The sequence below is a fragment of the Pleurodeles waltl genome, chromosome 6 (assembly GCF_031143425.1).
Source record: "Pleurodeles waltl isolate 20211129_DDA chromosome 6, aPleWal1.hap1.20221129, whole genome shotgun sequence".
Taxonomy (NCBI): domain Eukaryota; kingdom Metazoa; phylum Chordata; class Amphibia; order Caudata; family Salamandridae; genus Pleurodeles; species Pleurodeles waltl.
The window spans coordinates 842452315-842477478 of record NC_090445.1 but is presented as its reverse complement, the minus strand read 5'-3'; the positions used below and the strand labels follow the sequence as shown (position 1 = coordinate 842477478).

Here is a 25164-nt window from a genome sequence, read left to right as displayed (position 1 = left end):
CAGGCGTGGGGTATTGGGTCAGGAATTTTGGGTCTGACGGTGCAGGCCGATGGCGGCTGGCAATCGTCTTACTCACAACAGCCCCTGTGCTGGGTCTGGACCAAGTACCCAAAAGGACGTCTGTCAGTGCTTCATTAAAGGGTAAATGGGGCTTGGAAGAGGAAGACCCCGGCTGAAGCACGTCGGTTAGGATGTTATGCCTAACCTCCACAGAAGGTAGCTCGAGGTCCAGGATCTCAGCCGCCCTTCTCACCACCATAGAATAAGGAGCACCCTCCTCTGTGGCCACGCTAGGAGGAGAGAGCATACCAGTGTCAGGGGAGGTGTCTAGACCACTGGCATCACCCAAATACTACACCCAGTCCATTTGGGGGTCAAGCTGGTATTCTAAAGGGTCCAACGTCCCCTCCATACTCTCCCTGTATCCATACCCACAAGAATAAGGGACTGGATCAACCCTGGGCCCAGGAGAGCCCATAGAGAACGGAATTGGTGTCGATCGACGTTGTTCCAGCTGTGGGTCGTGGGGTATGTGGATGGGATCGACGTTGATTGCGGGCCCAACCGATGTTGGGAGCATCGATGTCTGACCCGATGCCGGGGAAGGTCGCCGTGGCACAACCGGCGTCAGGACGGATCCGCGATTGGATCCGGAGGGGCCCTCCAGAGCTGAGGCCAAAGCCGATGGCTTTAAAACCGAGGGGACCTCAACCGACTCACCTGTGCCCGAAGGCTCCGAAGGTGGGTCGGGCCGCCCAAAAATGAGGCGAATGGCCTCATAAAATTCTTTACGTTGGGCGGGAGTGGCTCTGGAGCCTGGGAAGTCAGGGAAACGCGGAGCCGACCCAGAAGAAGGTTCCATTGATGGAGACTTAGAGCGTCAACGCTCTTCCCACGTCATATCATCTGATCGACAGGGTGAAGTCGAAGAATGCTTGTCCTTCTTAGGCTTGTTTTTTTTGGGACCCGAATGTCCCGATGACTTGGAGGACCAAGAGCGGTGGTGACTCCGTGGATGGTCTCGAGACCTTCCTCTCGAACGGGACCGAGAGCGCCCCAGAGTTGAGTCAGAGGACGACTTCTGGTCGTGATCGTGCTCCAGGCACCAGAGACATACTAGGTGCGGGTCCGTCACCGACATAGTTCAGTGATAGGAGTCGTAGGGCTTGAATCCGGTCTTGCGGGACATCCCCCAACGCATCCAGGAACTCGTAAAAAATTAGACAAAAGTGTAGACGTAGTCAAAAAATGACTGTGGTAGCTCTTCTCAGGATCTGCGCATAGGCTGGCGCGGAAAGAAAACAACCGGCATTAGCGCGCCGGGGTGGCACCTATATACATTTGTGACTTCATCACGGCAAGCTCAACGCCGCCGCCGCCGCCCGCGGAGTCGACCAACGCCACCTGACGGTGCGCAGTGGTACTGCTCGAAGAAAAATCTCCGGATCCAATCTGACACCCAGGGAAATTCAAAGGTAAGGAATCTGCAACTAGAAGTCTTTATCAGATTGGAGTGTGCTGAGTAGAATGCAGTGGCATGGAGTGGTGCACAGTAGAGTGATACAGAAAGGAGTGGTGCAGAACAGAATGCCGTGGTGAAGAGTGTGGTAGCATAGAGACCAATGGCGTATAGTAGAATGGTGTAGAGTAAAGTGGTGAAGAGGAGAACAGAGTGGTGTATATTGGTGCAGAACAGAGTGGCGTAGAGTTCAGTGGCATAAAATGGGTACTGCAGATTGAAGTGAAGTAGCATAGAGCACAGTGGAGTGGTGCAGAGCACAGTGATGAAGAGTAGAACAGAGAGGCATACAGTGCAGAATCTAGTGCCTTATAGTGCAGCGGTGCAGAGTGAACTGCAGTAGCATAGAGTGCAGTGGCAGAGTGGAGTGGTGCAGAGTAGTCTAGCATAGAGTACAGTGGTTCAGAGCAGAGTGACAGAGTGGAGGGGCGTAGAGTGGAGAGCAGTGCCACAGAGTGCAGTGGAGTAGAGTGCAATGGCGTAAAGTGGAGTGGTGCAGAGCAGAATGCAGTGGCATAGAGCAGTGCATATTAGAGAGGCATAGAATAGAGTGGTGTAGAATAGAATGCAGTGGTGTATGGTGCAGTAGCATAGAGAGCAATGGGGTAGAGTGATGTGGAGTGGCATAGAGTGCAGTGGCATGGAGTGGTGCATGGTAAAGTGGTGCAGGGTAGAGTACAGTGGTGTAGAATGGAGTAGAGTGCAATAGAGTTGAGTGGCGTAGAGTGTAGTGCAGTGGTGTAGAGTGGAGCATAATGGCATTAAGTGGAGCTGTGTAGAGTGGTGCGGAGCAGGCTGGAGTGGAGTAGAGTGGAATAAAGTGCAGTGGCCAAGAGGAATGCAAAGGCCTACATCAGAGACTCAGTTAAAGTTCTAGGGCCCCTTAATCTCTGAAGAGAAGCCACCCTCATGGGCCTTGTCAATGGTTCACACAGGCACTGCACTGGTGAGCACTATATTTTGAACAAAGTAGAACACAGAAGAAACAATGAACTACTGAGTAAATATTTGGGGAACAAGAAATGTTGCAGCATTCTTTATCTGGAAGGCATGAAGAATCACAGACACACTTTACAGTATAAGGATATGCGTATTCCATGGCACAACAACAGACCTATTTTCTATCACAGATGAGTGGACTTGCTTATATTGGTGGGCAAGGGGGTGGGAGGGAAAAGATGCAACATGGAAGCGAGGCATGTGGGAGGTAATAGAAGCTACATGGATGGGGATACAGGAGATGGACTGAACACACAAGCACTCATATGGAGTTCTTGAACCCCAAAAAAGTAGGTAAAAAACGGAAGCAGTGGAAGGGAACCACTACTTGATCCATACTCCAGGGAAGGGCCAAACACAAGAAGAGGACATGACCCATGCATGCCATGACAAACGGGAAGAAAGCAAATGAGAGCGACACTTAGGCTAGCCAATGGTAAGCTATGGACAGGCTGTAAGCCTACTGTATGTAAACAAAATGTTTTATAGAGACAGCCCAGGTGCTGTCTAAGATAACCTAAAAAATATAGGCAGTAATTTCTCAGAAGCTGTAGCCTGACATTTGATCTCTATCTTTGAAGTGCAACAAATGTGGGAAGGTAAATAAGAACTTAAGAGCATCTTTATTAATTTATTGCACGGACTTTCATGACCCACAAAAAATCTGCCCACAGTTTGGGAAACTGCTTCAGAATAATGGGCCCAGATTTAGAAATCATTCATGCAACACATTGTATGAAAAAGGGAGAACAGAACACCTCAATATCTACTAAGGTATGGCAATGTGTTCCTCTTTGCCTTGGCTGTCACACTTTAGGCTGTAATGCACCAATGCACACACCCTTGCAAGGGTGTGTGACCCTTGCACAATAGTGCAAAGGTGTGTGTGTTCTATACAGAATTGTTCTTGTACTGGAAGGGAAACCACTGAAAGATTAAAAAAAAAACTAGGAAAAATTAAAATATTTCTCCTCGTTGTGCCTGGCACTAGTACATGTAAGTTTTCAGTGCAAATCGCTACCTACTAACATTTGTGGATAGGGATTTGTGTCAAAACCCAATGGTGATTGCATTGAAACACCCATGGATGCCCCCTTGAAGTAAAGTGACCCAAAGTATTGCAAAAAGAACAGATGACAGACAGAATGCTGAACAATCTCAAACCTTCACCCCAGTCAGAGATCTGGGCCTAAAGAACAAGTTACTTACCTTCGGTAACGCTTTTTCTGGTGGATACAATAGCTACCTGTGGATTCCTCACCTTATGAATTCGATCCTTGCGCCAGCAACCGACGGAAAGTCTTCTTCCTAGCTGTCTACGTCGACGAGGACGTCATAATGGCACAGCTCCACGTGAGTCCGTCTGACGTCAACGTGCCAATAAGAGGTCCTCGTCGGCGTACTGACGTCAGTTTACCTCATTTTTTTTCCATGCCTTTAAGGCGAACAGGTGTAAACCAACATGAAAATTAGTGTATATATATAAACATATACGTACACAAAAATTCTTGTCCATTGAATCCATATATTTACATTATCACCTTAAATACACATATATACAAAAAATATGTAGACAAATATAAATATATATATATATATATATATATATATATCTATATCTATATATATATAAACAAATATACAATTATAAAAAGAAATATTAAACTAAAAACTGCAAGATAACAGTGAAATCAGGAAGGCAACGGGGAGGCGGGATGGACCGTGAGGAATCCACAGGTAGCTATTGTATCCACCAGAAAAAGCGTTACCGAATGTAAGTAACTTGTTCTTCTGATGGATACAACTACCTGTGGATTCCTCACCTTATGAATAGAGTCCCAAGCAGTACCGCACTCGGTGGTGGGTGCCCGCCTGATTACACTAAGAAATCTTGCAATACCGAACTTGCAAAATGACCGTCCCTCCTCATCTCAGAGTCTAAACAATAATGTTTCACGAAAGTATGGAGGGACGCCCAAGTTGCCGCTTTACATATATCTATTAATGGAACTCCTCTCGCCAGAGCCGAGGATGTAGATTTAGCTCTAGTAGGGTGGGCCCTGATACCTTCAGGAGGGACCTTTTTTGCCAATGAGTAACATATCTTAATACACAAGATGACCCACCTGGAGAGTGTTCTTTTCTGAACCGCTCTGCCCTTTCGCTGTCCAGCATACCCAACAAACAGTTGATCATCTAAGCGAAAGTCCTTAGTCCTCTCTAAGTAAAAACTCAGGGCCCTCTTAGGTTCCAACCTGTGGAGTCTCTCTTCTTCTTTAGACGGGTGGTAAGGAGGGTAAAACGCAGGTAGAGTGATAGTCTGCCCTATATGAAAAGGGGTGACAACTTTCAGTAGAAAAGCAGCCCTGGTTTTTAGAACCACTTTATCAGGGAAAAACAAGGTAAAAGGAGGCCTAACGGAAAGTGCCTGAAGCTCTCAAACCCTCCTGGCTGAAGTGAGTGCGATTAAGAAAATGGTCTTCAAGACTAAATATATCAATGGACATGAATGCATGGGCTCAAAAGGTGAACCCATCAAGAATGTCAAAACAAGATTTAAGTCCCACTGAGGCAGGTGAAAGGGAGTAGGAGGAAACCTATTCACCAAACCCTTAAGGAACCTATTTACAATTGGAGACTTAAATAAAGATGGCTGGTCCGGAAGGCAAAGAAATGCCGACAGAGCTGCCAAGTAACCCTTAACTGTAGCTATCACACAGCCTTTCTTCGCCAAACTAAGAACAAACAAAAGAACATCTGAAAGGTGGGCCTATCAAGGATCTTTTTGGTTCTCTCCACACCACCGCACAAATTTTGCCCACCTACCGGCATAAATAGATTTAGTGGAGTGTCGTCTGGATGATAGTATACCATCCACTACATCCGGTGGGAGAGAGAACGAACTCAGGTTGCCCCGTTCAATCTCCAGGCATGAAGGTGCAGGCTCTGGAGGTGGGGGTGTAAAACCTGCCCCTGCGATTCAGAGAGGAGATCTGCCCTGAGCGGGAGACGGAGCGGAGGGCACTGAGAGAGTTGAAGCAGGTCTGTATACCATCCCCTCCTCGGCCAGTCCGGAGCCACTAAGAGGACTTGGGCCCGGTCCTGACGAATCTTCCTCAGGACCCGAGGAATCAAAAGTATGGGAGGAAACGCGTAAAGGAACTGGCTGCTCCAGGACATCTGAAACGCGTCCCCCAATGCCCCTTGCATCGGATACTGGAGGCTGCCGAATAACGGGCATTGCGCGTTCTCCCGAGTGGCGAATAAATCCACCTGAGGAGTACCCCACATCTCGAAGATGTGGAGGACTAGATCCGGATGGAGACGCCACTCGTGATCTAATGAGAAGTGACGACTGAGACCGTCCGCACGTACATTCAGCACCCCGGCCAAATTATTTGCTATTAAGCAAATCTGATGGTCCTGAGCCCAGGACCAGAGTTGCAGGGCTTCTCTGCAGAGAAGGTACGACCCCACTCCTCCCTGCTTGTTTATATACCACATCGCGGTAGTGTTGTCCGTCAGGATCTGAACTGACTGACCGCGAAGGGAAGGGAGGAAGGCCTTGAGCGCCAAACGTACCGGCCGCAATTCCCACAGATTGATATGCAACATCTGTTCCGCTGGAGACCAAAGACCCTTGATCTCCAGGTCCCCCAGATGAGCTCCCCACCCTAGAGTGGAAGCATCCGAAATCCCTGTGGCCACTGGAGGAGGCAGTGAAAACGGTTTTCCTTGGGAAAGGATGCCGTCCTCTGCCCACCAGTCTCTGTAGGGCAGAAGGGCATGAATGGAGCAGCCCTGTATGAAGCCGGCGAGCCCAAATTGAATGCCAATGGCCCCGTGGGACCCGCTGGTGCACCAGCAGGGGCCATGAAATGAAAAACAGGGTACATCGCATTCAAAAATGCGGCCGGATCCGTCCCTGGAGTCGGGAAAGCCGGGTACTGCTGTGTTGATGTCTGTTGAACATCAGGATCCCTCGGCGCCGGCGAAAAATGAGGGCTACGTAGAGTGACCTCATAAACTGAAGGCGCCGGTGACAACCCCGGACTATCTGGCTGAGGCGTGACAGTGAGACTCATCTCCCATGTCGAACGGCGCCGAGAGTCATGACGGCGACGAGAGTCATGATGACGCCGCTTCTTATGTTTTTTGGGAGAAGCATGGGAGGAATCCTTCTTGTGTTCCTTCTTCTTTGCCTTAGCTAAGAAGAGCTTCGCCTCGCGTTCCTTCAGTGCTTTCTGATTCATGCTCTGGCACGAAGAACAACCTTCCACATCATGTTCGGAGCTTAGACACCAAATATAGTCCGAATGGGGGTCGGTCACTGACATCTGACCCCCGCATTCGTTAAACGGCTTGAAACCGGACTTCTTCGGAGGCGACATTGTAACCTTCAAAAATCTTTACAGTTACCAACGGGCCAGGAAGAAAAACCGTTGGCGTCGAAGCACGACAAAAGGAAAACTGATGTCAGTACGCCGACGAGGAACTCTTATTGGCACGTTGACGTCAGATGGACTCACGTGGAGCCGTGCCATTATGACGTCCTCGTCGACGTAGACAGCTAGGAAGAAGACTTTCCGTCAGATGCTGGCGCAAGGATCGAATTCATAAGGTGAGGAATCCACAGGTAGTTGTATCCACCAGAATCAATTTTATGTATCTATTTTGCCCACCACACCATTCCAGCTCGGACCCAGCCATATACAAATCTATCTTGACCCTGCTCCCTATAGGAACATTCCATACCGAACTGCCAGGTTCTCCATGGACCAGAAACAAGCATTGTAGGACCAGTTTTGGGGTATCACACCTCATCAGCCAGGCTACCTTGATTGCAGTGGCATGGCGAGCACAGGACCCACGTCTGGGCTCACCCTTCCCACTTAGGGTGACAAATGCAAAAAGAACAGATGATGGGAAGAATGCTGAATAATGTCAAACGTCAGAGATCTGGGCCTAAATCCACTGTCACCTTACATGTGTCCTGGACTCACTATGCCACTGGATTCAAGCTAGTCTGGCTGATGAGGGGTGATACCCCAAATCTGGTCCCAGGATGCTTGTTTCCAGTCCAGGGTGGACTTGTCCTGGCAGTTTAGGTTGAACTGTTCCCATTGGGAGCGGGGTCAAGACTGATTTGCATACGGCTGGGTCCAAACTGGGGTGGCATGGTGGCCAGAAAAATGATGGATTTGGCCCTAAATGTGCTGGTATGCCCAGACTTGGGTCCTAGGCTTTTTGTGCCACTGGGTTCAAGCCAGCCTAGTTGATCAGGGTGTGATACCCCAAGCCCTGTCCCAGGATGCTTGTCTCTGATCCAGGGAGGATCTGTCCCGGCAGGACAGGTGGACTGCTCCCAGGGGAAGTAGGCTCAAGACATATTTACATATGACTGGATCCAAACTGGAGTGGCACGGTTGGCAAAGAAAAGTGATGGCTTGGGATGCGGCCCAAGCGATTGTCAGTGGCAGAGATTATTTCAAGAATTCCATTTATTGCCCTTTTATTTTTGCATTTGCTGCCCTAAGTGTACCAGGTACGCTCAGACTTGGGTCTGAGCTCACTGTGCAACTGGATTCAAGCTAGTCTGGCTGATGAGGGATGCTACCCTGCAACAGGTCCCAGGATGATTGTTTCCGGTCAAGGGAAGACCTGACCTGGTAGTCTGGGCTGGACTGTTCACATGTGGAGAAGGGTCAAGATTAATTTGCATATTGCTGGGTCAAAACTGGGCTGGCATGGTGGGCAAACAAACAATGGCTTGCGATGTACCCCCTAGTGATTGCCAGTGGCTGAGATTAATTCAAGCATTCCATCCATCACCTTGTTGTTTTTGCAAAGTAAGGCAAAGCAGTGCATAGAAAAACTCTGTGTTACTTTGGAAAACTGTCATATGCAAATTCTGATTTGTTCTGAATAGTAAATCCTAGCACAGCACTTTGCATCAAGTTTGCATTTCAAAACTAACATAAACCCCAAGCAAAGCGTTAGCAAAACTGAACCTTGTGTTATTAAAAAAAATCATATCATAGAGAGAGAGAAAGATAGAAAGAAGGAAAGAGAGAAGGAAAGAGAAAGAAATTGAGAAAGAAAGGAAGAGAGAAAGAGAGAAAGAGAGAAAGAGAGAAAGAGAGAAAGAGAGAAAGAGAGAAAGAGAGAAAGAAAGAAAGAAAGAAAGAAAGAAAGAAAGAAAGAAAGAAAGAAAGAAAGAAAGAAAGAACTGGCCTGTTAAATTGTCATAAACATTTTGCTTCTATTGCTTCCATTTCAGGCATCAAACATGCGGGGAGGTAGGGTAGGGTAACCATGTCTCACGATATCACAAGTCCTTGTGTGAGTCCTAGTAGTAAATAAACATTGGCAAAGCCACTTGGCTTTAATATGCTGAGGCATGGGACCAAGTTGGGTACATGGACACCAAAGATAAGAGCCAAAAAAAGAAATGAAAACTACTGTGCTGGTCTCACACCCAATAAAGGCTGATGACCACAAGAAACAAAGATAAAAAATAAAAACGCCACACATTGGACATAGAAAACCTTGTTTTATTCCTTTGTTTATTGTGGTAGTTCATATTTATTATATATGATACCGACAATTGCTTTGGTTGTCTGACTGTTGTTCTGCTGTCAATGGCCCGAGTATTTGTTTCTCAACAGGGTCTGTTGGATAATGGCCCCATCTACTGACATTGCCTGTATTCACTGTAGTTGTAAAGTTTCAACCTGGAGCGGCAGCAGACTGATGATGTCTAAATGTTCCAAACAGCGAGTGCCACAATATACCTATGCCCAGGGCCCCCCCACATAAATATGGCCTGGTCTACAAAGTCAACCCGTGTGGTGTGTGTGCTTATGCTTGGGTAGAACGTTGAGGCTTGTGACACGAGTGGGTTCTATTACGTCTGTGATGTGTGGAACCTACCCGAGTCAGCTGAGCCTCGGTGTGTTTCCAGATGGACTTGTTTCCTGTACTTCGCATCTTGAATAAAGAAAAGATTAACTTATCTTCCGGTTCCAGTGTATTAATCGCACTGCAGTCACTTCAATTTGGCGACGAGGTGTTCAATGGTGTAAGCTGCATTTTGGGCACTACGGCCCAGTGGAGACATTCTACGTGGGCCAGCGGTATTCTTCTGTTGAGGTGATTGTCATTTAAAAAAAACAAAAAACAATGGGACTCGACGTCTGTGAGAGATTTTCCACTTTGTTTATAGTGGATTGGTTATCCGAGCATGCGCTGTGCAGGCGGAAACGCGCAAGCGGAAACCGTTGAGCTTGCTCAACACAGACGCGCATGCGTCACCTTGGCAACAGGGCCGCTGAACTTACATATGCGGACGTGTCACGGGGACGCTTTCTTATGTTTTTTTTCTCTCTTCGCCTTGACGACGTGTCGAGCATCACCTTGGCAAATGGGACGCTTTCTTCTGTAATTGACACCGCTTACGTGTTCTGTGTAACACGTAGCGATCGTATTTTTTATAACATTTTTTTTTTTTTTTTTGCATATTATCTGGCACACAGTATCACAGTGGAAACAGGTCTGTCATCAATTAAATATGAAAGGCAGTCACTGGGATAGTACTGTTAAGCTGCACAGACGTTTAACATTTTCATTGGAACTGAGCACTGGGGCGGTGCAGTATGGCACAACCACATTTTACCATTATTCCCCGGCAAGTGTTTTGGTCTGCTGGAAGTGCGCCAATCATCAAGTGGGTGGAATGGAAGGACTATTTTCTAAATTACCTTGGTGCAATTGATGTAGAGAATAAAATGACTGCGGAACAGAAGAAAATAATTTTATTACACTCGTTGGGACCTACTGGATTATAGGCATACAATAAAATGCCAAAATGTCCTGCGAGTGGGGACATATGCGTTTTTAGTGCAGCGATGCAAGAGACTTTGCACCTAAAGTTTGCATTGGAATTGTTAGATATACGTTTTTCAAAGCAAACAAGAGAAAGGGGAGTCCGTGGATGATTATGTTGCGGACTTAAAGAAATTAGCACTTGACTGCAAATTTGGCGCAATCCATGATGACCTAATAAGGGATCAATTAGATATGCATTGTAACAATCAATCCATTCAAGAAAGATTATGGATAAATGGTGATTCCCCACTTAAGGATATCTTAGTTATAGTGCGGATGGACAACATTTCTGAAAGGTGTGCTTCTGAGTTGAAGTCAACGGAGAAAGGTGCTGATTGTGTTTATAAAGTGATGAATCACAAACTTGTGAAGGAGCAGAAAAGCCTGCAAAGTGGGGATGGTAAACGAAGCTGTTACAGATGTGATAGCAAGGAACATCTGGCGTACGCTAAAACATGCCCAGCTTTAAAACTTAAGTGTAGCAAGTGTGGTATTGTGGGCCACTTTGCAAAGGTGTGTAGAAATAAAAAGAAGATAGTTAAATGCGTATGTGAAGGCAGTGACCAGACAGAAAGTGATATCGAAGAGAAAAAGGAGTTGCGGATGATGGGAATTTTGTTTTGAACATAACTGAAGAGAATACTAAAGGGAAACCAATGTGTGAAATGGAAATAGGTGGCATTCCTATTACAATGTATGCAGGCTCTGGTTCACCATTCACCATAATCAATGAGGAGGTGTGGAACAAAACATTTGTGGACAAAATCGGCACACGTTTATTGCAGCCAGATATTCAACATAAAAGTTATACTGGGGAAAAAAATGATTTATTAGGTTTCAGATGGCTTTTATTTTCATTCAAAAACAGGTGTGCCAGAGGGAACCTGTATGTGTTGAAAAGAGGGCCATATGTGCTTGGGTGTAAGGATCAAGGACAATTACAAATGGTTTTGGATCTGAACGGCAAGGAGAACGTGATGGTGGTGGGTGAAGGGCATTCTTTGGCAATGGAAATGGAAAATAATTTTCCTAAAGTTTTTGGTAAACAACTGGGAAGACTAATAGGTTTTGAACATGAGATTGTACTCAAAAAAGTGATGTATCAAAAGTCCACAAGGTGAGATCTGTGCCAATAATGATAAGAGATGATGTATCAAAGGAGTTGGAGAAGTTGATGTTGATGGATGTCATTGAACCAATAGAAAGTTCTGAATGGATTTCCCCTATGGTAATAGCACGACTCAGCAACGGAAAGATTTGCTTGTGCATTGACTTACGGTTTTTGAACGAAAACATCGTCATTGATCGCTTCCCATTACCGAAGATCATCGAAATGGTTTCCAGTCTTAAAGGTGCCTGTTGGTTTTCCACAATTGACTTATCTGCAGCCTATCATCAGATTCCACTTTCTGAAGTGTAAAAGAAGCTTACGGCCTTCATTACACCTTTCAGTTGTTTCCAGTATAAGAGAATGCCGTTTGGACTAGCGTCAGCTGCTGCTGTTTTTCAATGTTTGATGTATAAGTTATTTGGAAAGTACAAGGGGGTGATGTGTTTTCAGGATGACATTTTGGTGTTTGGGGAAGATAAGAATGTACATGATGGAAGGCTGCGACATGTGTTGGAGGTGTTGGAAAGCAAACGCTTAACTGTGGAATTGAGCAAGTGCAAATTTGCTGAGAAAAGTGTGGAGTATTTGGGACATGAGATCAGTGGAGAGGGGGTAAAACCTAAAGCGTCATTGGTTGATGCTATTGTTAACTCACCAACCCCTACAGCCAAGGATGATGTAAGGTCATTCCTGGGAATGGCGGAATTTTGCGCGAAATGTATCTCGTATTTCGCAGAGAAGATTTATAACTTGAGACTTCTACTTAAGAGAAATACACGGTTTGTGTGGAATGATGTATGTGAACGAGAGTTTGTCAAAGTTAAAAAAGAATTAGGCAAAGTAGGTAATTTAGGGAGCTTTGACTTTTGTAACTACGGATGTTAGTAACAAAGGACTTGGTGCAGTTTTATCTCAAAGAGACAGGAATGGAAGGGATAGGATTACTTTATTTGCTTCCAGATCCTTGTCACCATCTGAGGAGAGGTATTCTGTCATTGAAAAAGAGGCTTTAGCCTGTGCTTGGGCATTGGAACATTTCTGTGCGTTTGTGTGGGGTAAGAATATGACGATTCAATGTGATCATAAACCTTTGATCAAATTATTCACTTGTGAAGGTTGTGTGTTGGCGTCGGCGAGGATGCTGAGGTTGTCTATGACCATGAAGGATTTTATGTACCGCATGGTGTATGTACCTGGTAAGAACAATCTGATGGCTGATTGTTTGTTTAGGTTGGCAAGTCCATTAGAAAGGTGTGTGGATTATCCCTGGAGTGAATTCAGTATTGCTCTAGTACATGTTTCTGGTAATCCTACTCTGCATAAAGATTTTTGGGGAAAGGAGATGGAAGGGGATGGTGTATTTTGAAGTATGTTTTGGAAGGGTGGTCTAGGAAGGACCAGCTGACAGAATCTTGTAAATACTTTTGGGAAGTTAGATCGGAGTTTCAGTGGTTAAGGATGTTATTTTGAGGGGAGATAAAATTGTTCCTCTGTGTGGTGTGAGGGAGGTGATTTTGCTGTGTCACGAAGGCCATTTTAGCATTGTCAGGACCAAATCTGATGTTAAGGATTTATTTTGGTGGCCGGGAGTGGACAAGGCAGTGGAAAGATTTGTTAGATCTTGTAGGGTGTGTTCTACAGCTGATAAGAGTTTGTGTACTCTAAGACCATCTATGGAGCAAATGCTTTTACCCAAGCAACCATAAGAGTGTGTTGCTGTGGATTTGTTTGGTCCGGTTGCCGATGCACAGGAGTATGTGATTGTGCTAACTGACTTGTATTCTAAATGGCTGGAAATTGGACTAGTGGAAAGGGCTGACACTACTACAGTTTTGGAATTCCTGGACACAACGTTTTTGTCTGAAGGTATTCCAGCAAAATTGTTGAGAGACAATGGTGTTCAATTTGTTTCTGATGCTGCAAGGAAGTATTTTGAGAGAGTGGGGATTAAGCATAGAACTACATCTCTGTATAATCCCAGTGGTAATGGCACTGTGGAGAAATTTAATAGAGTCATCAAGGGTGTTATTCAGGGACCTGTGGAAAAAAATATGTGGATTGGCATACTGCTGTTTTCTAGGCGGTGTGGGCATATAGAATCACTGAGAACGGTGCGACGGGATTAAGTCCCTTTGTTATTATGAGAGGAAGAAATCCTAGGAGTAAACATAACCCTGCTTGGTTGGTGGATACTGGAATTAGGCACTGGTCCATGGAGTTGGTGAAGGATTGTTTGGACAGATCACAAGCAAAAACTAAATCCTATTATGATAAACTTCATAATGTGAAGCCTGTCAAGGTTAATGTGGGTGACTGGGTCCGTGTTAAGAAGCCTTATAAGGTTAGGAAGGGTGAGATTCAGTATTTTGGGCCAGAGCAGGTGATGGAAGTGCTGCATAATGCTGTTAGATTGAGTGATGGTAGAGTTTGGAATCTCAAACGTGTTGCTTTGCTTAACAGTGGGCAGAATCTTATAGGTAGTGACGAGGGTATGGATGGAACGGTGGTTGTGAGAGAAACTTCTGATTGGTTAGAGGATGAGGTGGGTGGACATCGTGTGTCAGGCGAGGATTGTTCTTCTAATCTTGATCGGGCAAGTGCTGTTGATGATCGTGAGGTTGGTGTTAATGAGTGTAAAGGCTGTACAGGAGATGAGAGGCAAGTATTGGATCCTGAGATGGGGCCTTCAGATGGTGTGTTGCGTGAAGGAAAGAGGAAGGTGATACCTCCTTGTTGGTTGAAAGATTTTGTGTTGGGACCAGGATACCTAGAGGGTGGTTGGTTTGTACATGTGCTGAGTGTGGTTTCCATCAATATAATTTGTTTTTAATTTAGGATAAAGGGAAGGGATGTGTTGTGTGTGCTTATGTTTGGGTAGAATGTTGAGGCTTGTGACACGAGTGGGTTCTATTATGTCTGCGAGGTGTGGAACCTGCCTGAGTCAGTTGAGCCTTGGTGTGTTTCCAGACAGACCTGTTTCCTGTTTTTCGCATCTTGAATGAAGAAGAGATTAACTTGTCATCCGGTTCCAGTGTATTTATCGCACTGCAGTCACTTCACTGTGTCAAATTTCTAATTGAATCCTGCTAACAACCATTGCTTTACAAACAATTCTTTCAATTTCTGAAGTGTATATTCAACCCATATATTTTATCTACCATATTTTACCTGTTCAATTCAGATGTATAATTCCATGCTCTTTATCTAGAGATATACGTGTATGTTCTAGATGGCGAGTGGTTTGGCTGTCCTTGCACTGGTGGATCGTTCAGGAAATCCCAAATAAGAATAGTGTCATCGTGTGAACTGCTGATAATTTGGAACTCATCAAACTGAAGACGGAAGACTCTTCCCGAATGTTCCTGTGAAAACAAATAATTTTGGGTTAGCTTTTGTTATATTGGAATTATTTCAGTAAATTACTGTCATCTAATCCGCAATTCTAAAAAACACAGATACTTACCCTAGCAACGTTGCTACTCCTAGCTCACTCCTTCACACTACAAAGTATACAAATGTTCCATTCAGTGCATTAGAGCTTGATAAAAAGTGCTTAGCTTTCTAGGAATAAGGCAAGATGGGCAGATGTGTATGCAACTCTCCAGTACATTGTATTGCTCTTCTACCAGAGGCACATCAAATCACCATTTAAAGAATATACTTGGTTTGCGTTTAAAAATCTGATATGAATTGTAGAGAAAGAATAAAAAGATGGTAAACATATAGGGTGCTCTACCTCGATCTCGATCACAATCCTTCACCAACCCATTATAAGGTCTCTGACCATTACTGAGATGTGGATGGGTGGGTTATTTGTTGGAATTCTGTGCCCACTGCACCTGGTGCTGAAACAACTTTCAGAGTGGTAGTACTGACCATCAACATCAACTAACTTCGACAAAGAAATAATAACAATCATAATAATAATAATAATAATAATACAGGATGTTCAGTAACACCAGGGCCTCAAGTGAATAGAGACACTTTGCACCCCAATTATGACAGTTTTTTCACTACCAATTCGTGGGCTAGGAAACCCGCCTACCTTGCATTCATTAGGACCCATGGCATCCTTGCCACAACACTGTTTCATGCTGCTCATATATATTTGTATATGTTTGCTCCTTTGTAAAGCAAGTACGTGTCCTTATTTGTGTTAGAAAACGTCTGAAATACATTCACCTGTACCTCAGCAAGTGTGTATTTAGTTAAAATGATCAGATACCCTAAATTTGCAGCCAGACGAAGTTTATCAGTAAACACAACTCACCATATTTAAAGAATTAGCAGCATGTTGTCAAACGAATGTGTCTGTCACGTGACAGTCTGTACTTGGGTGCAGAGTAAATGCTCCAAGGCTAATGACCTCTTTATTGTTAAATCTCCATTAGAACTCCATCATCAAGGACATCTGGTAGCGCTGCAGCAACACCCCCCCCCCGTACCCTAATCCCATCGCTACTTCTCACTGCCCAACATCAACCACCCTCCTTGTTCCTGATGCCACAAGAACACCTCATTTTCGACCTTACCTATTTTTCCCAGATGTAGCTAATGCAGTTAGAATGCTTAAAATCTATGCATGTTTCTGATGTGAGTAAGCCATAACTGTCTTTAAAACATTTGTCAGTAAATTTACTTGATGGTGTCACGATATACTTTGACAAGCACTGTGCCCAGCCCCAAAGCCTCTGAACCCCAAATGTCATCACCTACAGCCATGCCCGTAGGGTTAGAGGAATAAGACGTGTATCCTCGTCACCCTGCCTCTAATGACTCTAAAGAGAGAACATGGCTTCCATGAACTACCAATTTTGGGACCACAGTACAAAATACATATTCATTTATTTGTTCCATATATAATACCCAATATAGTAATGACATAATTGACTATTTTATGAGAACACAAAATGTAATTGACTCTTTCCTCACTCGAAACAAGTTTATGTTTTACAATTATGCATTTTAACATATGTGACTTCATGCCATAATGTAAACTTTTTTATTGTATTAATTAAACGTTCCATAAAACACATTGGTAAATAGGTTTCTAGGACCAACTTTGCTCAGATAGAGGCGGGGGGATGAGTGGGCTCTTTTGGTGTGTGAAAGGGAAACATGAGCATAAAAAAAGTGTTGATTTGGCTCATGCGTGTTGCATAACTAAACATGAAAATGCATTCTCGATAACAAATATTCTTATTTATGCTAAGCACCAACATGCAGTGCTGTGAATAAAAACACAGACTTGTAAAAGTGATCTATGTCCCTAATGTGAACACAGCCTGGTTTCTTACCTAGAAGAGCTCACCTTCGCTGGGCTAATTTCAAATAAACTCATGAGACTGACTGTTCTTGTTGGCATTCTCTAGAATTAATCTCACTCAGTTTTTGCCACAATAAAGCGAACTTGACTGGCGACTACGCTGGCATATTACCATTGACACAGAAGTTAAAGGGGCAGAGAACAGACTAATCACTTTTTAAAAATTGTCGAAGTGTACCTCTTCGTCTCACTGACGTGGCTGCCTTGGATGTGTTATAGTAACCTGACAATGTTAAAGCCGGGTCAGTGGCACTTGTGCTGAACTCCAGAGCATTTCGCATTAAGCCACTCACACTGGGGGCAGTCAGACTACTGTGTGAAGTGTTAATGACACGAAACACTCCCTGCTGACGAAAATGCAAAGTGGCACTGTTCTTGTTTCAGCTTGGAAAGCTGTTGTCAATTCATGGAGCTGCTTTTCCAACTGCAAAATGGAATCAAACTGGCCTGCAGTGCACAATCACTGCCTGTGAACTTTCTCCTACGGCTTGCAAATTGAACTCAAACAGTAGGTGGTTCCCTCTCCCTGGTTCTGAGCCAGGTTTAATTTTGGACGGCCGTGACAACAGAGGAGCCCAGCGTGCTGAAATTTGATGCCCTGTAGTCACAGCTATAAAAGAGCCTCTAAAGCAAGGCTCATGTATACCATAGTCTGGTTCCAAAGAACTGTCGTGCGTGCATTTTAAACTTTCTGCACAATTTCAGACACCAAAGAAGGTTCGTCTGAAAATGCATGTGGCTAATCAATGTCTCTTTTACAGCTTTAGAAGCTGGCGTCTGTGATGAGGTTATACCACGATGCAACATACAGAATGCAATTTTTATCTGAAACACCATTCTTTCTGCTACACAAACAAGAAAGTGGAAAGTGAAATAAGACTGACCATAGAACACTTTGTTCACGATTCAGATAAAAAAACAGTAAATCTGTCCTGATATTTGTTTTCCTTCCAACGGGTGCTGATTAACTACTGTTTACAACCCATAAACATTTTACCTGTTACTATCTGAAAAATGCAGAATTCAGTACTTAGTATGATTCACCAATGGGGAATAGTAGCCTCGCTGTGCTACTGCATAGTAAAAAAAAATCGCCGCAAGGAAAAGCTTTTTCCTTCAGGAGAAATCCCTTTCCAAACACTCATGAAATTTGGGAGTGTGCTATTCACCTTGTCACCTAAGAAGGGATTTCCGATTTAAGTGATAAATAGAGTGACCAGGCGTCCCGGATCTGCCGGGACAGTACCGGTTTTCGGGCTGTCCTGATACCATTCAGTGGGAATACTATCCTTCTAACGCATGGGTTCGTACTGATGCATAATAGGTGTCTACAAGTATATTTATCTGTTTAGGGCCTTTTGTATAGTCTGACAATGTCGCCTCTGCCCCAGCTACTTTCATGCATTTTGACATGGAAGGCAGTGTTTAGCTCATTTCAGGCTTGCAGGGCCTGATCTGTCAGCAGCATGTTCAAGCAGTGGTTGTGTGTTAGGTGCATGGGTGTTTTCATCAGCTGTCCCGGCAGATTTCGGGAAATTTACTTCATTGTGGGAGGTGATTTTTTTGTTTTCCAAAATAAAGCTACTTAGCAGGTCTTATAAGAAAGTAATTTTATTACAGGCATTAATACTGTTTTTAAAAATTGCATTTTATTTTTGTTCTTAGTGCATCTTCTGTAATTCTGTGCTGATGAGCGCTGTCATTCTGTGCGCTCGGTTGAAGTAAACTTGTACTCCTACTTCTATTTTTGTAAAATGCCCCGTTTTTTGGCTATGAAATTCTGGTCACCCTAGTCATGGAGTAAAACTCCAAGCGTTTCGGAGTTACTAAGGAGTTTGTGAATACCCACAAACGCATGAGGTTGTGGGTGTTCACAAACTCACAAGAGAAATCATGATTTGAGTCACCCACTCCTCAAGCCCCTCTCATAGGAATTACTACTACAAAGAAGTTCTATGCAGTAATGAACACCTATGCATTATTACATGCACTTATATCAATTAATAATATCATTTTGTGTTAATTGACTAGCGTAAATCCAGCCATTTTTGGTCGTAAACAGATGGAAATGGCTGGAATTTTTATCTACAGTAGGTCATTGTATATCGTGTGACTATCTGCCTGCTACTCCACGTCTTAAGATGCATCCCAAAATCAAAAGGAAAATAATGCAGAAACCCGTGTGTAATCTCTGCAGCACAAGAAGCAGCACAAGAAGCACAGGAACTTGTAGTCCAAAACACAACCTGTGCTCTACCTTGCTGTCTGGCGGATCTCTCCTTATCTTCTAACTCCCAATCTAGACCAACTTTAGCACTTTTCCCTGTGCGGTGGCACACATTTGTCTGTCACTTCTGGGCTGTAGTTGTCTTTCTGTAGCCTACAAAAATGTCACTTGTATCTAAGACCCCAGCTCTAGTCACTCCGAGCAACAATAACTCGCACGGAACACCCAACACCCTAACATTCTACAGCATCACTAGATGTAGGACATTAAGACGCCACAGTTAGTGTCCCTAACTACTTTACGGAGTACAGCTACGAGGAGAAAAAGGAAAAAGCCCCTGACTCAAATATAAGTGCATGTGAGAAAACTGTGGTCGGAGCCATTAGGCCTCAGAACAGGTAAGCTACATTCGGCTACCTGCTCAAAATTTGCCATCCTCCTTTATAGATACACACACCCGCACACACAGACACACACACACACACATACACGTGTTACCACGCTTGTGGGGACTATATGTGGATACCTGCCTTGTGGGGACTAACCTTTCCCAATGTTTTTAAAATATACTAATAGCAGAAAGGTGTTAAGAAAAAAAACATGATACAGGATCCTGCTTCATATTTGCAAATATATTGTTATTTAATTGCACGCACAGAACAATCTTTGTGGGGGCTTTAACACGTGCTACCATCCTTGTAAGGACCTACTCCATAATTGCCATTTGGTATGAATACAATCAAACATGCACTTCTAAATGTTAATTTTACCAACAGTATACACAAATAACATCATAAACTAGTTATATATGAATTGCTGAACATATGGGATCTATGAAAGATGAATTTTGCTAATAACTGGTCTAAAAATATATAATATATAAAGTCGGAAAATAATTGTAGTCAAGTCGCCGCAGAAAAAATGTATGATTATATGTGTTCAAGTCCCCACAAGGATAGTGTGTGATTACTGGGTTGTTCAAGTCCCCACAGAGATAGTGTATGATTACAGAAGTGTTGAAGTCCCCACACAGGTAGTGTGTGATTACTGGGATGTTCAAGTCCCCACAGAGACAGTGTATGATTAAAGTAGTGTTCAGGTCCCCACAAGCATGGTGTGTGACTACTGGATTGTTCGAGTCCCCACAGAAACAGTGTGTGATGAGGATTGTGTTAAACTCCCCACTTCAATAATGTGTAAACACAATTCTCAAGTTTCTTTATACAGAGTGTAAAGATAGTGTTGTTCAAGACTTAACAGATATTATATGTAATTGGAGGAATGTTCAAGTCCCCACATAGATGGAGCGTGAAGGTAATCATGTTCGAGTCAACAAAGATAGTGTGCTATTCAATTGATGTTCAAGTCCCCACAAAAATAGTGCATGACTGTAGTGATGTTCATGTCCCTTAGAGATAGTGTGTGGTTATTTGGATGTTTAAGTCTGCAACAGATGTTGTGTGAGGAAAATCATTTTCAAGTTCCCACTAAAATACTTTGAAAAGACAATGTTGAAGTGCCACACAGTGTATGAATATAATGATGTTAAAGTTCTCAAAAAGATAGTCCGTTATTACAGGTATGCCCAAATCTCTACAAAGATAGTGTTTTATCATATCAGTATGTTCAAGTGTGCACAAAGATAATGCGTGTAGGTGATCATGATCAAGAACCATTGAAGATAGTATGTAAAGATAATCAATTCCTCACAAATAGAACATGTGAAAATAATGATGTTAAAGTCCAAAACAGATAAAGTGTGTGATTATCTGTATGTTCAAACATCCACAAAGACTGTCTCTGATTTAAGGAACTTTATAGCCCTCTCAGAGATAGCATGTTGAGGTTCCACAAAGACAGTGGTTGTATAGTGGTATTCAATTCCCAATAAATATAAGGTTTTTATCATAAAGGTGTTCAAGTCCCCACAGAGACAGTGCGTGCTCATTGTTGTTTTCAAGTTCCTAGAAAACTAGTATGTAAAGATAATCTTGTTAAAGTCCACACTAAAATAGTGTGTAAAGGCAATGTTTAAGTCAACACACAGAGTGTGAAGACAAGGATGTTCAAGACAAACAGAAATAGTTTGCGATTATTGGGACGTTCAAGTGTCTTCAGAGATGGTGTGTGAAGGTAATTATGCTGAAGTCCCCACAGTGATAATGTGTGACTAATACGATCTTAAAGTCCTCATACCAATATTATGTGGTTATATGGATATGCAAGTCCCCACAAAGATAGTGTGCGGTTATAAGGATATTCTTTTCCCTCCGTATGTCTCAATGTTAAAGCTGTTGTAAGAGTGCCGACGCACGTTTTGGTGCAATGGGACCAGGAGGCCATGCACCTTGCTCAGGGCACACTCAAGATTGGCAAAAGAATAAAAAACTGAAGGGAACAAGGAAGCCCAAATCATGAAGAAAGGATTGCTCCACCCTGTAGTCCTAATTAACAATTAAGATATAATTTCCACCTAGCAAATGCTAGAGAAAAAAGATGGAATTTTCCTGACACCTATAGGAAATAGGGCAATACAAGACTAAGGGCGTAATTAAGAGTCTGGCGGTTGGAACAACTGACCACCAGAATCGAGGTGAGGAGACCGCCACAGAGCTGGCTGTCTCCCCACCAGACTCATCATGAGTTTTTCATTGGGCTGACAAGGTTTCTGTCGGTCAGCCAAGTGGAAAATGAGGCAGTATTGCACTCGGATCCACATGGAGCCGAGTCCAATGCCATTACACAAGTGGGCCGTCCAGCACCCTTGGAATGCGCATTATCTGCACCACCCTGGCTAGTTACATGCCCCACCTCCATCACCCCGTTGGAATCGCTGATACTGGCAGAGATAGCGGTCTGTTGGTGGATCCACCTGCCAACGGTCAAACCGCCACAGCCGCAGAGATCTGGCCCAAAGTCCCAGAATTAGTTATCTTAAAGAGCCTCGTAGATCCAGAGGGGGTACATTCAAAAAGCTGGTCCTAGGCAGGAATTACAGACAATTCCCCTCTAAGCCTGTACGCATGTGTGAAATTCAATCTGTATGGCCTGCTTGTATGGCTTTCTTGTTTGTTTTCAGTTCTCTTGTAGGTTGTGCTGCTATACACATTTAACCTACAATATATTCCTAGCTGAATCTCTGCTATTTATATCTATTTCTTGCCCTGTCTATCTACCTATTTTGCAGATCTATCTGTCTATCTATATTTGCAAATCTGTCTGTCTGTCTATCAAGCTAACCCTGTGTATCTGTCTTTGCAAGCCTCTCTGTCTTGATAAGCTTCCAATCTGTCTTGGCAGGCAATCTTCCCTAACTGTTTGTCTTTGGAAGACTAACTATGGGTCTTTAAAAGTCTCTCTATTAAAAAAAGATTTTGACGAAACCTTTGGTTTTACTAAACTGGTATGTATAACATAGTTACATATAGCAGTTTTCAGCCAGACTTCATCCATTAGTATGTTGTTTTGTCATATACATTTTTCATCCAGCTACCACAAAATGCATCATGTGGCAATTGGTTGGCACACTTCAGCCACTGGGTGGGCTGACTTAGGTTGAGAGACAGCATGATGCCCTTTCACAAGGAGCACATGAACACACAAAACAGTTACCTTCTCTGTCAGGGGCTACTATGGCAATATGTGGTGCTTTCTGAAACCAGAAAAGTGTTGTTGCCTTTAGCCAATGATAGTTTTAGATTGATGAGAACCCAGTTGCTTCCCCAACAATAAAGTTTTGCACGGACCATGACAGAACAAAGCAAGAACTGCAAAATTCAAAAGGCGGGTGGCCTATTGGCTTTGCTAATGCTTGTTTGTTTTGCTATTGACGTTGACGTCTTTTGACAATTTTTAACAGAAATTTGGCCAAGAAATGTGGTGTCCTAATTTTTTTAATTCCTATAGGATATTTTAGGAAGCAATCCAGGAAAACAGCTGAATCAAATTGCACCAAATGTGGCATAAAATTAGAACTTTACTCAGAAAGCTTGCTCTTCTTTATTTGCTGCAAATTCGTTCATCCATTTCAGAGAAACCTCTGTTGAAAGAGGTTAACAGGGTGGCCTGAAGGGGCTAAAACTATATTGATATCTGAGCAGTTGGTCCCATCCAATGTATGAAATTGGGTTATTGGTTGTGAACGATTTGGGTCCTGCGCAAATATCTGGTAAGTGGGAACCAAGTACCTCATTGCAGCACTTGGCTCTTTCACGGTAGTGAAGGAGAGCAGTCTAAGGCCTACTCAGTGGAGGTGGCACGGGCTAGTAAACTCCATCTGCTGGCATACAAGAACAGCAATCACTAAATTATTTCCCAGTCAGTCATTACACACACATTACTATGCATTACATTAGAAATCCATCCATAAGTTAGATAGAAAGTTCTTTGGTGACATCCTCATGTCATGTTACACTTCTAATGAGTCCTGCACCCCATAATCACAATACCCCCAACTATAACAGATGCAATATCATAATATAAGGGATGTCATACTAAATAAGGCAGCCCTACTGGCTTTCTTGGGGAGTGTCCACATTAATAAATTAAGCAACATGTCATGAAGTCACCAATAAAATCCATGAAGACAATAAAGACATTAAAAGGTTATCAACAAAGTATTTATATACCAAACTACCACAAACGTATCGGGCTTTCTTTTATACTGCTCGGCCACATAATGCAACCATAGGGATCATAGGCAGTTGTTCCAGTCGGGCCATCAGAGGAGTATGTTGTCAATGGAGACAACGTAGTCTCTGTCACTGGCATAATGAAAGTTCACCCAACTGTAAATGAGGCAGGTGGACCTTCAGTTTGGCAGAGAGGGTACTATGTCTCCATTGAGGTGAAGTACTGTCATCGCCAAACTCTAAATCAGCCCCTAAGATTTAGAGAGACAGAGCATGGCCAGTAGAAGGGGAGCAGAAACAAAGATAAAGAGGGACAAAGAAAGACACACAAACATGGAAAGAGGCATAGAGACAGCTATAGATGAAGAGACAGATGAAAAGAGGTAGAGTGGTAGTAGTAAATAGACATACAGCCATGAACAAAGATAGACAGATACAATGAAAGTGTACGTAGTGAGGTGGGGGTGCCTTCCTCACCTTTTCTTTCCTTTAAATTCTGTGTTTTTAATGTATCTCGATCATCTCTGTGTTTCTGCCCTTCTTGTCTCTCCTCTCCCTTTTTTCCCCTCTCTGCTTTTCACTTTCCCTAACTATCTCCCTATACATTTCTCAGCGCCAGCATTCTAACCCCTTCACATTTTTATGTTAAATTGAATAGCCCCAGTTGGCATAAGCTAACCTACATATAAGTCCTTGGCATAAGGTACCAGTGAGACCCAGCATATGTAAGTTATAGATTCCATCAAGGAATACAGCCCTGATTATGCCACCCAGAGTGTGAGAAGATACAAAATGACTCCCAGACTGCCACCACAGCTTGGAAGGGCTAGTTCGACTTTGCCATTTAAACAACTGGCAAAGCCCTGAAATCCCTTAATAACATAACATATATAAACTCCCCCTAAGGAAGGCTGAACCCAAGACTGTTTCGGGGGTGTACTACACTGTGAGGTCCCACAACCACCCCATAAATCCTCACAAAGTATATTCTAGTAGCATATTCATGTGCACAAATGATGTAGCTCTGCCTGTCAAAATTACACTATGTGCTTTAGTTTTGCAAATGATAGAGTAGTAGTACCAGGGTATGTACACCATGCAACTTTTGAGGTGGGCATACACTGTGCAGGCACTTGGATTTAGGGTGTTGAATCAAAATCGTGTAATTAGAAAAGCGTGGCATTAGTAGGCAGAATGTTTCATTCTGCTCACAGCATTGGTGGAATTTTGCCAAATTCCATTATCAACACATGGCAGAATTTTTCCCTGCAAGGCTCCAGCAATGCAAGTGTGATTTGGCGTGACCTAGTGCCATTTAGTAACACGGGCATTTATGAGTGGTCCTGGTCAGAGCGCTGCTTCTTGAGTAGATTTGCTGCTGCTCGACTACATTTTCTACTCGAGCAGAAGTAAAATCAACTCAAATTACTGCGTACTCTTGCACACTGCTTGGTGCTGTTTGCG

The 25164-nt window shown here is 43.5% G+C and overlaps 1 protein-coding gene across 2 annotated transcripts in view; it reads right to left on the bottom strand.

Annotated features, from left to right (window-relative positions):
- The window catches only part of BTRC (beta-transducin repeat containing E3 ubiquitin protein ligase), a 1279452-nt gene that overhangs the window by 19216 nt on the left and 1235072 nt on the right, over nt 1-25164 (bottom strand). For both annotated transcript variants that reach the window (XM_069239553.1, XM_069239552.1), the window contains one exon: nt 14685-14878. In XM_069239553.1, the coding sequence (XP_069095654.1) occupies nt 14717-14878 (162 nt within the window). In that variant the 3' untranslated portion in view covers nt 14685-14716. The remainder of the gene's footprint in view (nt 1-14684; nt 14879-25164) is intronic.